The 13,118-nt window shown below is 40.6% G+C and overlaps 1 protein-coding gene across 1 annotated transcript; it reads left to right on the top strand.

Moving 5' to 3' along the window:
• Positions 1-470: 470 nt before the first annotated feature.
• Positions 471-12,411, top strand: RBM24 (RNA binding motif protein 24). The gene is made up of 4 exons (XM_053603324.1): positions 471-669; positions 1,680-1,803; positions 3,199-3,253; positions 10,273-12,411. Exons 1-4 carry the CDS (start codon positions 502-504, stop codon positions 10,634-10,636), a joined length of 711 nt encoding a protein of 236 aa, XP_053459299.1. The 5' UTR covers positions 471-501; the 3' UTR covers positions 10,637-12,411.
• The last annotated feature ends 707 nt before the right edge of the window (positions 12,412-13,118 follow it).

Genomic DNA, 13,118 nt, shown 5'->3' with positions numbered 1-13,118 from the left:
CCCGCCGCCGCGCCCCGCGCCCGCCTCCGCGCTCGGACGCTCTCACCGCCGACCCTACCCACGCCCCACCCAACACACCTAATTTCTAAGAAGGAAAAATCTACCTCTAAACGCGCCCCCCATCTTCGCCGGAGGACCACCCGCTCTTTCCATTTTTGACCTCCCCGCCGGGTGAGTGGAAACCGCTTGCACATTCTATAGAACCGGATTCTAGCCCAGACGATACAGAGAATTTGTACGGTGACCGGCAGGGGGGGCGGGAGGAGAGCGAGAAGTCACATCTCCAGGGCTGCTGGCGACTTCGGAAGCCGCGCTCCTAGCGCCCTCGGCCGCCCCCGGCTGCTCGCCCCCGCCGCGCCGCCGCCCTCGCCCCCGGGCTCTCCCTCGGCCCCCGGCGGCCGCCCAAGGGTGCGGGAGACGCGAAGCCGGAGGAGACGCAGCCGCTGCCCGAGCCGCAGCCGCAGCCGCAGCCGGAGCCCGAGCGGCGGGGCGGGCGCGAAGATGCACACTACCCAGAAGGACACGACGTACACCAAGATCTTCGTCGGGGGGCTGCCCTACCACACCACCGACGCCAGCCTGCGCAAGTACTTCGAGGTCTTCGGGGAGATCGAGGAGGCGGTGGTCATTACCGACCGGCAGACGGGCAAGTCCCGGGGCTATGGATTTGTAAGTCGCACCGATGGTGGGGGGTGGAGGGAGAGACTGAGCGGCGCTTGACCCCGGGGATCAGAGCTTGGAGTGAGGGGCTCGAGTGCCTGTGAGGGGCCCCGCCGGCGTGAGCGGCGCTGCCCCTTCGCTCCGGGCTGAACTGAAACTTTGAGCGCGGCGGAGCTGAGGGACAGGGCCGGCGCCCGCTTCGCTCGGTTCCCAGTGAGGGCTGGGCAAGGCAGGGGTGGAAGTAGAGAACTGTAATGATCGTTGGGTTTGGGGTGCCGGGGGATGGGAGGGAGGGGGCGCAGCCCCGCACAATTGCATTCCCGGGCTGGAGGCCGGTTGTTCACGCGCGCTGTTGCTTTGTAAAAATGCGTCTTCTGGCGTTCTGGCTGGGGCAGGGAGGGGATACCCCATGAGGTCTAGGGCTCTTTCCCTCACGGCACCCCTTTCCCCTTTTTAATTGCAAAGGTAGATTCTTTAAATAGATGATTCCTGTGGCTCTTTGCCGAACTGAAACAGCATGTTAAGCTTCCTAGAGATTTAAACGTGAAAATTCAGCTGCCGGAGAGCAGTGAGCCCCAGAGTAGACAATAGCTATTGTGGTTGGGGAGTGTTTGCGGGTGGTTGGGAGCACTGGGCGGATGTGAGGCTGGACTTTCCTGAAAGCAAACAGTGCCTCTGAGGCTGAGTGGTGACCTGAGGGGGTGGTGGTGGTGGTAGTGGTAGGGAGAGTTGGGAGGAAGGAGGCTCTGGAGGAGTTCTAAGAATTTAGGCTTCCAAATCTCTGCTAGGCCCTGCTGGCACCCTTAATACTTCAGGGTGGGGGTGGAGGCTTTCTTTCTTTTTAATTTCTTCTCCTTTTTCATTTTTTATTTTTTAAAACAAGGGCTCAAGGAGAAAGAAAAAGAAAGGAAGTTTGATCTCAGTTTTATCATGAATGGCTTCTCCAGTGTGATTCTTGGTTTCCTTTAGGGGTTAATTTAGAGGTTATGTATTTGTGTCTATGTGTGTATGTTGCTAAGGTCACCATGGCTGACCGGGCTGCTGCTGAAAGGGCCTGCAAGGATCCCAACCCCATCATTGATGGCAGAAAGGCCAACGTGAATCTGGCATACTTAGGAGCAAAACCAAGGATCATGCAACCAGGTGAGAAAGGTCTCTCTCTCTCTTCCTCCCAGGACCCCCTGCTTGCAAAAAGATTCCCTAATTCAGAAGACATTGGCTCTCTGATCCATTCCTGTGTTCAGTAAAATTGAACCATGGCTAGTTATGCTACCAAAGCATTAAAGATAAGTGAGAGTCATAAATATTCCTTTCAGGACTTAAGATCTACCTGTGTGCAAAAATAGATCTGGAGAGTGTCATTCGGACGTCCGCAGTCGTCTCAACTCATCTGTGTTCTTTATGATTTACATTTTGTAGTCTCTTGATTTTCCAATTTTTAGCCACTTGTAGGTAACTCATATGTGGATTATATGAGTCAAAGTTGCCAACTCCAGCTAATGCACTTCCATCCCAGTGTTGTCTGGTGTTACCACCAGTTGCACTGTGTTCAGGCAATCTGACTTGAATGCTGACCTGAGAGAAGCATGGGGTGCGGGTGGTATCTGAATGGTGAAGCTTTCACGTAAAATCACAGTATTAGCAATCAAAGAAAATAGATTTCACCCACACGGTGACTCTGTGGTACAGATCAAGAAACTGATGCTTAGAGATGAGAAATAGTTTACTCAAAGCCCTTAGTTGCCAAAGCGGAGCAGCATTTTGTCTATGGGAAAACATGACCTTTGGGGTTATTTACAACACTGCCCTTTGCATTAGCACGAATAATTGAGAGTTGATTATTGAACAACTATAGTCTTTTCCTTGGGCAAGCAACTTTACTTCTTTGATCAAATCATGTGCTCTTCACTCTTAAGTCTTTTCCTCTAAAATTTTGGAAACAGGTTGACACGTCTATCCAAACAGATTTAAAAGGAAACTAGGTTGTCAGGAAGGTCAGTTTCTGTACAAATATACAGAGGCTTTAAAAAGATAAGCATTTGCCTGATACAAATTGTGTATATGTATTATCCAGAAAAGGAGTTTGTTGTTGTGAATTTTTAATACTGTAAAACCCATAATCTTCCAAAGCATTGTACAAAGCATCCAAGAATATTCCAAAGACTTTTTATAGATTGTGGTGCAGAATTGCAGAAATATTCGTGACATGTAATTTTATCATCAAGTCCTTGGTTTTATGTCATGAGTATTTTTTCCTGGTCTCATTTTCTGTGTCAACTAAACTTTGCAGATTTTTTTTTAAGTTTCCACTTTTAGCTGATTAAAACCATTATTTTGGATCAATAAAACCATTATTTTGGATCATTATTTTAGCATTTATAAAACTGGATTTTTAAAATACATATATACGATATCTGTCCTAAAGTATCAAAAGAATAGTTATCTTTTCTAAGTGAAAGTTGTAATTGCATTTTACATGTAGGAGTGATAAATACCTAAGCATGCACAAATAGAAAATGTGGTATGTTCTGTTGTTAGGTTTTGCCTTTGGAGTTCAACAACTACATCCGGCCCTTATACAGAGACCTTTTGGGTAAGTCAATTAATTAGGCCTTCCTAAGTGGCTATCATTTGTTAACCTGCCTCTTTGTTATGTACAGATAAGATCATCATGTCACAGAATGTTCCTGGTTATATATATTTATATATGTTTGTATATTTTTAATGCTGATACTATAAATATTTTTAGATGAGTCAAGTTATCTGACCAAGTATGCAGCCTCCAAAGCAGACAAATTTTGAGCTTATGATTAACAAAACAAAACAAAACAAAAAAATACCAGGTATGACTTGTGTACAAGACAATTGTGTCCCATCACCATTATTACTGTTCAACTTGACTCAATTTTATTTATCTCTTTCTAACCTGACAGGGCTCGTATACAGTTAAGCTAACTGATCAGAAGGATACGATGATAAGAGGTGGAATAGTTCTGTTTGGAATTAAACTCTGTAACCAGTAGACTCAGACACACAAGCTCAGATGGTGATTAACGATGCATGGATGTTGGTGTTGTTTTTATTTTTCACAATAGTCAATAGCCCTTCGTGTGCTTTATTTTATTTATTACAGTAATGAAGTGGTGTTGATAGCTAAACTGTGTGCTTTTTACTTAATTGAAAAGAGCTGTAGTGAAAGTGTTTTCTTTTCCTTGGGGAAGGGGCTCTTTGTGTTTTGGTTTTGGTGGTGGTGTTGAGGGGTGTTGACTTTTGACTTTGCCATGGGAAGCAAAGGGTCTTTTTTTTCTTGCTTTTAAGCTGTAGCCTGTGACTTCCATTTAACCATATTTTTGTAGTGAGTGCTAAATTGTGTGGTTTCTTTCTGTAAGAATACAGATTTCATTGCTTGCATGTTTTAAGTTTCTGTTTTATGGGGAGTTTTCTGGGAATGGGTTCTTTTCTTTTGCAATGTTTATACACTTTTAGGCCATCTAATTTAAAGGTTCAACAATTCTCACCAGATTTCATTAACACTAGCTAGTTTTTTTTTTGAGTAGTATAGTGCTTTCACCCTTCAGACCTAACTCAGATGAATACCTGCTCATATTTATGTTATCTCTGGGTTCTGCAATTACCAGCTTTTCCTCTCTGAGATCCCCATTTCCCTTCTCTTCAGACATGATATATGGGTAGGAGATCACCTTCCACCATAATTTATCCCAGACACTAGAATCTGTTTTGGCTGTGTTCTACCTTATCAACTTTCCTGTAACTCTAGTGTCACAGATTTAAACTTTCTTTTTAAACATTCTAGTTGTTCAAGGAGCATTTTACTCTCAGCAATAGTTTCTTGTCTAGCTTAGGAACTTAAGCATCTACCTGGGTAACCTGGAAGGCTGGATCTGTCTATGTAGATCAGTGTTTTTCAACCTTTTTGATCCCAAGGCACACTTGAACCTATAGTTAAACTTCTGCGCACACTTAAATTATGTTGATAAAAAAAAAAGAGTGAAAAAAACAAATATACTTACTGTGCTCTGAACTTCTTTCAAAAATAATTGCATTAATGATCTTTAAAAATTTTTGCAGCACATTTAAGATTTCTCACAGCATACCAGTTTGCCGTAACACACCAGTTCAAAATCACTGATATAGACAGATGTCTACCATATGTGTCTCCAAAAATATACCCCAAAAAAGTAATAATAATTTGACTTGGAAGAATCAAGTTATATTTTCCATGACCACCTTCTTACAACTTTCTCTTTAACATATCAGTACCTCACTCTTATTGGCAGCTCTTTTTTCTTTTAGCTGTGGAAGAGTCTTCTCTTCAATATGATTAGAAAGGGCCTTCATATGTCCATAGTTATTTATCAAAGCCCCGTTCAAGCCAACCTTGATAACAGATGGTGGTTTGGTTGATGGGTCCACCTATTTCTGTCACTGGTCTAGACTGTCTGTTTAAGATGGGATTGGGGAGGAGAATGTACTTCAGAATATGCAATGATGAGCTTAGTCATGAGCTCACAAACAATCTTGAAATAGTGATAAAACTAGATCGGTCAACAGGTAGTTGCATGTGTTTATTTTTTCACTATGCCAATGGGTGATGCAAAATGAGAAATTGAGCATTAGTTTGGGAATCAAAAATAACATAAACCAATCAAGAATTACTAATTGCTAAATGACTTGTACTGTTTCAAGTACAAAAGGCATTCAGAGGAGCAAAGAAATAGAGGGGGTGGAGGAATCGGACGAGGCTGTGGAGGAAGGGTGGACTTGAACTAGACTCGTACCAATGGGTATGTCTGAGAGAGGTGAAAAACAAAGACTGGATATGTCTGAAGGGTCTAGGATGGAGTGAGCGTAAGCAGAGGCAAAGGGAAGGAAAGGCTCAGTGCATGGAGAAAACTGTCTATGGAGGGTCTTGAGAGCTGAGGCACAGGCATTTGGACTGGTTGTGGTAGTCCTTACATATCCTTAAGAAAGAAGGTGACACAAAGAAAATAAGAATCACCAGAGTAAAACGTGTCTTGTGGAAATCTTCAATCAAGTATGTTTTGATAGTAACCTTTTGTTTTTCATCTCTTCTAATATTAACTGTTTTTATCAAGGATGGTGATTATTACTGTGCTCACAAATTGTTTGAACTTGAGATTCTTACTAGAAATAGACAGCATTTCAAGTGAACTAAACATACTTTCTCTTCCTTTTTACTGAATTTTCAACACTGTTCTAATTCTTAGCATCTGTATTTAATCACACCTGGTCATCCGAAATTCTGTTTGAATGCTACATGTTCTTATTTTAGGCCTGAAAAAAAGCTTGAGCATTTTTTATTTTACTTGATTTGTTTGAAATTCTAGTAATTGAACTAGGTTTTTTTGTTTTGTTTTTGTTTTCATTGTGGTCTTTAACTGTCCTTCAGATTACTCTGGGCCTTTAAAGACAAAAGCTTGGCCTGAAGGGATTTCTAATGTAGCACTGTGGGCTTATACTGAGAAACTTGTGAATTTTCTGAGCAATACCTTATAATTTATGTTTGAAAGAAGTTTTTTTATTGAAACCTTGGAAAGGAGAGCCTATAGATCTGTGAGTAGAAATTTCGGGGCTAGTTTAGATCAGGGTGAGCATAAACTTTTACTCGGTACACCTTTAAGCTGAGTTTTATGCTAGGTGTAGTAACACTGTGCTTGGTATATTTATACTGTCTACTGAGGGTAGCAGGAAGTATTATAACTAACATTAACCAAACATTTGCTACATGGTAATGGTGAGGGATTTATAAAAATTATTCGATTTAGGGTGGCGCCTGTGGCTCAAGGAGTAGGGCATTGGCCCCATATATGGAGGTGGTGGGTTCAAACCCGGCCTCGGCCAAAAAACAAAAAAATTATTCGATTTAATTGTCACAATAAGTATTTGATGAAAGGCAATGTTAATATCCTTTCCATGGGTGAAAAAAATCTGAGACTCAGGGAGGTTAATTAACTCCCCCCAGGGAGTTAATCAGGACTGATTGCAGTTTCAGAATCATGTCTGCCTGACCCCAAAAGTTGGGCTCTTTTTTCTTTGTCCAGCTGTAGCCAAAAAAGACATCACTCCATTCTCTCTCCTAACCTACAAATAAAACTGATAGGCATCAGGAAGGGCTGTCCCTGTGGCTTCAGATAAGGGGAGAGAGACATCGGTCAGTGGGATTCAGGAAGTCATCATGGAGGAAGTAGTTGACCTAGATTTTAAAGGATGGTGGAAGATAGAGAACTTTTTTATTGAGTACCTACTGTATTTGTCTTTGTAGGTGCTTTTCATAGACAGTTTTATTTAATGCACAGCAACTCAGGTTGAAACTACTAGTCCATTGTACATATGAAAAATGTGAGACTAAACATAAAACAAATTTCTAAAAGCCCTAAACATAGTGTTTAAGGTAGAGTGAGTGGGATTGGGGTTTCAACAGGTAGAAATGAGGATTATCATCTCAGTGAAAATTGGTTGGCATGAGAAAAAATAAGGATTTAGGAATGTGGAGCATGTTCAGTAAACATTAAGGAACCCAGCCGATTTGGGTTTTAAAGAGGTAAAAAGAGGGCGGCGCCTGTGGCTCAAGGAGTAGGGCGCCGGTCCCACATGCCGGAGGTGGCGGGTTCAAACCCAGCCCCGGCCAAATAAATAAATAAATAAATAAAGGCAGAAAACTTTAAAAAAAAAAAAAAGAGGTAAAAAGAAATACTAGGAAGATATTTTGGAGTCAGAAGCATTCTAGACATTTTGGCCTAGAATGCCAAGGTTTAAGAAATTTTCACTGAGTTTGTTATAGATGTTAGGAGCCAAGAACTACCTTGAACTCCCTTGAACTACCTTGAACAAGTGAATGAGAAGAGAACTTGGTAAGCAATTTGTGTGATAATTTGAAAGAGGAAACCAGTTAGGGTGTTGCTTTAAAAGTCACAAAGGGAAGTTAGTGGGGCTTGAAGAGATGGGAAGAAAAAGAAAATGTGATAAATTTTCTTTGAGAATTACTGAAAGTATCTGCTTTGCTTGGTGTTTTTGTAACTGCTAGGAATGCACCTTCCATGGTTAATTGAAGGAAAGGATGTTGGAAAACATTTAGTAGGAGAGAGATTCCCAAATTGCCTTAACGGGGTCCTCAGACTGTTAAAAAGAACCCATAAAGCAGGAATTGCTTCCAAAGGGCCACCTTAACCTTTAGTCCAAATCTCCCTTCCTTGCTGAATGGAGATATTTTAAGCTGTCCATGGTCTTCTGGGTTCTCCTTTTCCTAAGCTTAAAAGGGCTCTAGATTTGATTTGCAGTCCAGATGTCTTCCTAACCCTTGCCAAATTTCATGTAGGAGTCAGATAGTCCAATGAACTTTATTTATACTTTCGTTGCTGGGAATTATCAAATCATCACTATTTGTTAATGTAGAGGAAATACAGAGATAGAGTTCCCTAAGCAGCCCTGCCTTTTGTAGGATAATGCATGAATTCAAAGGTAGGAACCTAGCATTTACCATGGTGTCCCAGGAACTTGGGAGTACACGGGGTTAATGTTTCGGTATCAGTGAGATTCATACTGGCTGGCCTTCACCGCTGATAGATGTTTTACTTTGGCCTTATAAAGACATTTTACCCACTGGAAACCCTTGTCGCATGACAGGATCAAAAATAGCCCGGCTGCAGCCCCTGCTGTCTATCACCACATGTAAACTGGCATGAGAGTAGGCTCTCTTAGCCATGTCTGCACATTGCGGACGCGGTGGCCTCCGGGGACAGTGTTTCATAAAGCCACACCTGTCGCTGTGAGTGAAGCAGTCACCTGACCTACAGCAAAGCTCTGAGTGTATGCATGACCACGCGCCTGGTTTCTGACAAACAGTTAAGAACATCTTTAAGTGTCCTCAGAAACACTCCATGACGTCGTTTCTCCTGGCACTGGGAAAGATCTACAGGTCTGGTAAAGTTGAGTGTATTTTTATCATTGGGGTCAAAGTTCACTACCCTTTGTGATAAATTCATCTTTTCCATGGATGTTCGTTAATGAGTGCTTTCAGTAAAACTCTGAACAGGCAAAGCAAAATCTGTTTTCAAAAAATATAAATGTGCAGTTTTGTGTTTTAAGTTCTTTAATATCAGAAGATTGTTACTTAGGCTTATACTTCTTCTACATTAACTTTGTCCACAGACAACTGGATAGCATTCTAGGGTCGTATTTTTGGAAATTATAGGGGGTTTTGATGGAGATTGTTTTTGATGAAAATAAATCAGATATTCATGGTAGTGTTTAAAGTGGTCATTAATGAATCGCAAGAGTGAGCGTTGAGATGTGTGGGATTTTATTTAAGTTCCTCTTGTGATTTTTTTAACCTAATCACCCTTTTAGTGAGGTCACTGGAATCTGTCTTGTATGTGATCTGTGAATGTATAGTTTTAAAAGATACTTGATTTTGTTTTCACTTTCTTGAATCTTTGCAGGATAATGCATAATCATACAATTGATCTGTACAAAATATTAACAGGGCAGATTTTAAACATATGCTGATAAAGCTGTTTGTTCATTTGAAGGATAAAACAAGAGTTAGTCGATGTGTAAAAAAAGTTTCCTTATTATGTAAGCCTTTTAAATTTCTATTAAGTCTAGAAATACTTAGTTGTATTTCCCCTCCGTACCTTTTCCTTCAACCTCATCATTTCCCCAAAACCCCTTCTGTCTGTCTTGCATAGAGATAAACAAGCTGGCTGACCCTCAGTTGCCTGATAGTCAAACAGGTTTGGTTGACTGTTGTGTCCTTATGAATTGTCTGGGAAAAAAGAAAGAAAGAAAGAAAGTGTGCTGCACATCTCTTTGGGAATCACTGCCATGAATGTTAATAGCATTTTTGTAGCTTCCCACAACAGCCTCTTGTGACAGAGTGAGCTGCACTCAGTTCGTTTGAGAAGTGTGATTCTGCTGTGTTTACCACACTTGTGAACTTTTAAACTCCTTTTTTTTATTTTGTCGCCTGCTTCCTTTTTTTTAATTATTATTTTTAATAAGGGTGACTGAGGTTGCAGAGAGATTAATGTGTGTTGAGTCTGCATAGCAATTTCAAGTAGGGTTGCCATGATAATCAATATATGGATTTTGTTAAACTTTCTTTTAATTTTGACAAACCGGCCATCACCCCACAGAACTGAATGATTACAGATTCCATTTTGAGTCCTGTAATGGCTAAGAATTTTTCTAGTTGCTAAGCATCTTCCTCTTACGAACGTATTACAAGATTTTCTAAAGTCTTAATTAAGCATGTTATGTGCATAGCCCCCATGAACCTTGATTTATTTCCTAACCTTTTAATAAATGATATTTAATGGCCTCAAACAATCATAAGTGACAGTGCCAGCAGGGAAGGTGTCATCAAACTTTTGCCAAATTCTTTCGGGGGCACAGCACACTCCATGACTTTGGCTCCTGCCCGAGTACTTTGGACAGATCGCTAGAAAGCAGATATCGTGGCAACCCTATGCTCATAATAACCACTAAATTTGAGTTTGTCTTATCTCTGAACAACAAACGCTGCAGATAGGAGGTGACTACTGCCTGACTTTGTTTTCCATTTCTCAACAGGATACCTGCCCACTATGTCTATCCGCAGGCTTTTGTGCAGCCTGGAGTGGTCATTCCACATGTCCAGCCGACAGCAGCTGCGGCCTCCACCACCCCTTACATCGATTACACTGGAGCTGCGTACGCACAGTACTCCGCTGCAGCTGCCGCTGCCGCCGCCGCCGCCGCCTATGACCAGTACCCCTACGCGGCCTCTCCAGCCGCTGCGGGATATGTGACCACTGGGGGCTACGGTTACGCGGTCCAGCAGCCAATCACCGCAGCAGCACCTGGGACAGCTGCTGCCGCCGCTGCAGCAGCTGCTGCAGCTGCAGCATTTGGCCAGTATCAGCCTCAGCAGCTGCAAACAGACCGAATGCAATAGACCAGCCATCTGATCAAAGTTGAATTGTTTTCTCTTTCCCTCCCAGTTTTCCAATTTTTAGTAGCTATTAAGAGAGTTAACATTGACTTAACAGCTTTAAAAAAACAAACAAAAAAAAAAGTGATGCTATTGTGAAGCAGAATCATTATTTTTTTTATACTCCAGGTAGTGTTGAGAAAGAGTTGAGAATGAGGGGAATGGGCACAGTTGTGAAAATCGATCCCAAAGAGCCTGAGTACATGAAAGGCCGCTTGAAACGATGCCAGGAGTAACAATGGAACTTCACTTTTGTAACGGGATTTTTATTTTTGCTCTTTTTATAGTATCAGGGAAGCAAACTGCCTTTTACAAGTTAGAAAATGCTATTTGAATCTAGTTGAACCAGGGAATACAGAGCGAGCAATATGTAGCTTGAATTACATTTAAAAGCAGATTTTTTACAAACAAAATGGTGAAAGCACTGATTGTCGTTTTAGCAGTCACTATGGCCTATGGAACTTTCCTCAAGTAAGAAGGTAATGTTCTTACTATCTCAAAAACGGGCATCGAACAATCAATCTGGGAACGTGGCAGTGGGTAAAATGGTGGACAGGCACCAAAGCTATTTTCTCATCTGTCCTGTGGATGAGTGGGACTGTGGAACAAGTGATGTGGAATTAATGGGTGCAACAGCTGTACAGACAATCAATAACACACACAGTTCTGGAAAGAACACATCACTTGTGCTTGTTTGATGAGCTTGTCACATTCTAATCCCTCTCCCCATCCTGTTTCAATTTTGGGAAACTTGTATCTGCTGGTGTCAGCAATTCTGATTCTGAAATAGGATCAGTCTTTTACTACAACAGCCTTCACTTTCTATTTATTGTGTCGACTCGTGGCTTATGAATAAAGGCAGGCAAAGTTTGCAGAACTGTCTTAAGGACATTTATTTTTCCCCCCCCTTTTTAAATAATTTTACACTTTTTAGTATCTATTTCAGAGTCATATTTAAGACTATTTATTAGTGAAAACAGTACATGAGACAACGAGGTTACTGAGATTACAATTCTTCAAAGGTTAATGATAATGTGGTTTATACTGTGCCTTAATAGTAATGCTATTTAAGATATTTATTTTTAAGTTTTACTATGCTGCACTCTAAAGAAAGGAACTTTAGATGTGACACTGTAAAATTATGTATTCATCTCATGGCATAAATTATTTAGTAGGTCTAGATGTAGCATATTAAATATTAACCTATTCAACTAAGATGTTGACTTGGATTTATTTAAACTCATATGTGCACTGTATGAGAGAGTACTCTTACATGAACACATTTTTAGTTTAGTTTTTAGATTTTTTTTGTTTTAAACAAGATATATTGCTTGTTTCATGCTTACTTCTCTTGATTTTGCTCGTGTAGATCTCATTTACCGGTAATTCATTAGTTTACCACTATTCTCATGTAGTTTATGTAGTTTTTAAATGCTGCTTTCCATTTTTCTTCTGAAACTGCAATACTTGCCATTTTTATTCTTAAACTAAATTGAATACTATTTTACACTGTATTGGATTTTTATACTTGAACAATTTCATACAAGGGAAGACAGGTTAGCATTTTTATGGACTTTCTCCATTATCACTGGATTTACTTTAAGTATTCCCATACTAGACAGTGTTATGTAATGTAGACATGACTCTCCTGTGCAAATTATTTATTCATTGTGTATATTGCTTTATAACATTTCAGATCTTCTAATCTATTCACTTGTATTAAATATAATTTTTAAAAATTTCTGTTGCATTGATTGTTTCTAATTCTGTAGTGAAGGTGAATGATTTCTCTTTTATAACTAGAATTAATGAATGATTCACAGGTAACATTTTCAGTAAGCATAAAACTCTCCCAGATGCCCTGTTTTTGTGCCTTTAAAGTAAATTTTACTGATTCAGTATCTGCCTTATACTTGGCAAATGATATAGGTCATCCCCCCATAGGGAACCCCAGGGACTAAAAAATGGCTAGCTGGAGATTGCCTGAAAGTAGTGGTTTGTAGAGAGAACTATTCAATCAGAAGCAGGACCAGCGCAATGGTGCTGGGGTCAGTTACACTGAGGTTTGAGCTAGAGTCTACCACTTCTCAGCAATGTGAGTGGAGCAAATTGCAATCTACTTTTTTGGTAAGGTTTTTGTGTTTTGTTTTGTTTTTTCTCGTTTTTCTTGCATGGTTATTTAAATATTAAATAAAGCATACCATCTACTTGCCACAGAGCCAAATAAATAGTAAGGATGCAGTAGCAATCGTTATTGTAATTACTTACAGTGGTAGCTAACCAAAAAGGAACTCATCTCTTGGGATGCTTTTATTTTTTAATTTCTGTCCACAATGTTATGGTAACGTCAAGTAAGCTGTGTGTTAGAAGTTCAAACGAGTGTCACATTGATTGTCTTAAAGGGTATATGTTACATTAATTATGGAATGGATTGTGTGTTGATCGC

The sequence above is a fragment of the Nycticebus coucang genome, chromosome 9, assembly GCF_027406575.1.
Source record: "Nycticebus coucang isolate mNycCou1 chromosome 9, mNycCou1.pri, whole genome shotgun sequence".
NCBI lineage: Eukaryota > Metazoa > Chordata > Mammalia > Primates > Lorisidae > Nycticebus > Nycticebus coucang.
The sequence above is the reverse complement of the archived record's forward strand: the minus strand, read 5'-3'. Positions and strand labels throughout refer to the sequence as shown.

Excerpts from the sequence above, each read along its gene's own strand:
- RBM24 (XM_053603324.1), top strand. The coding sequence starts at position 502 with ATGCACACTACCCAGAAGGACACGACGTACACCAAGATCTTCGTCGGG. Across the intron at positions 670-1,679 it reads AGTCCCGGGGCTATGGATTT|GTCACCATGGCTGACCGGGC; the intron begins GTAAGTCGCACC and ends TATGTTGCTAAG. Across the intron at positions 3,254-10,272 it reads CTTATACAGAGACCTTTTGG|GATACCTGCCCACTATGTCT; the intron begins GTAAGTCAATTA and ends ATTTCTCAACAG.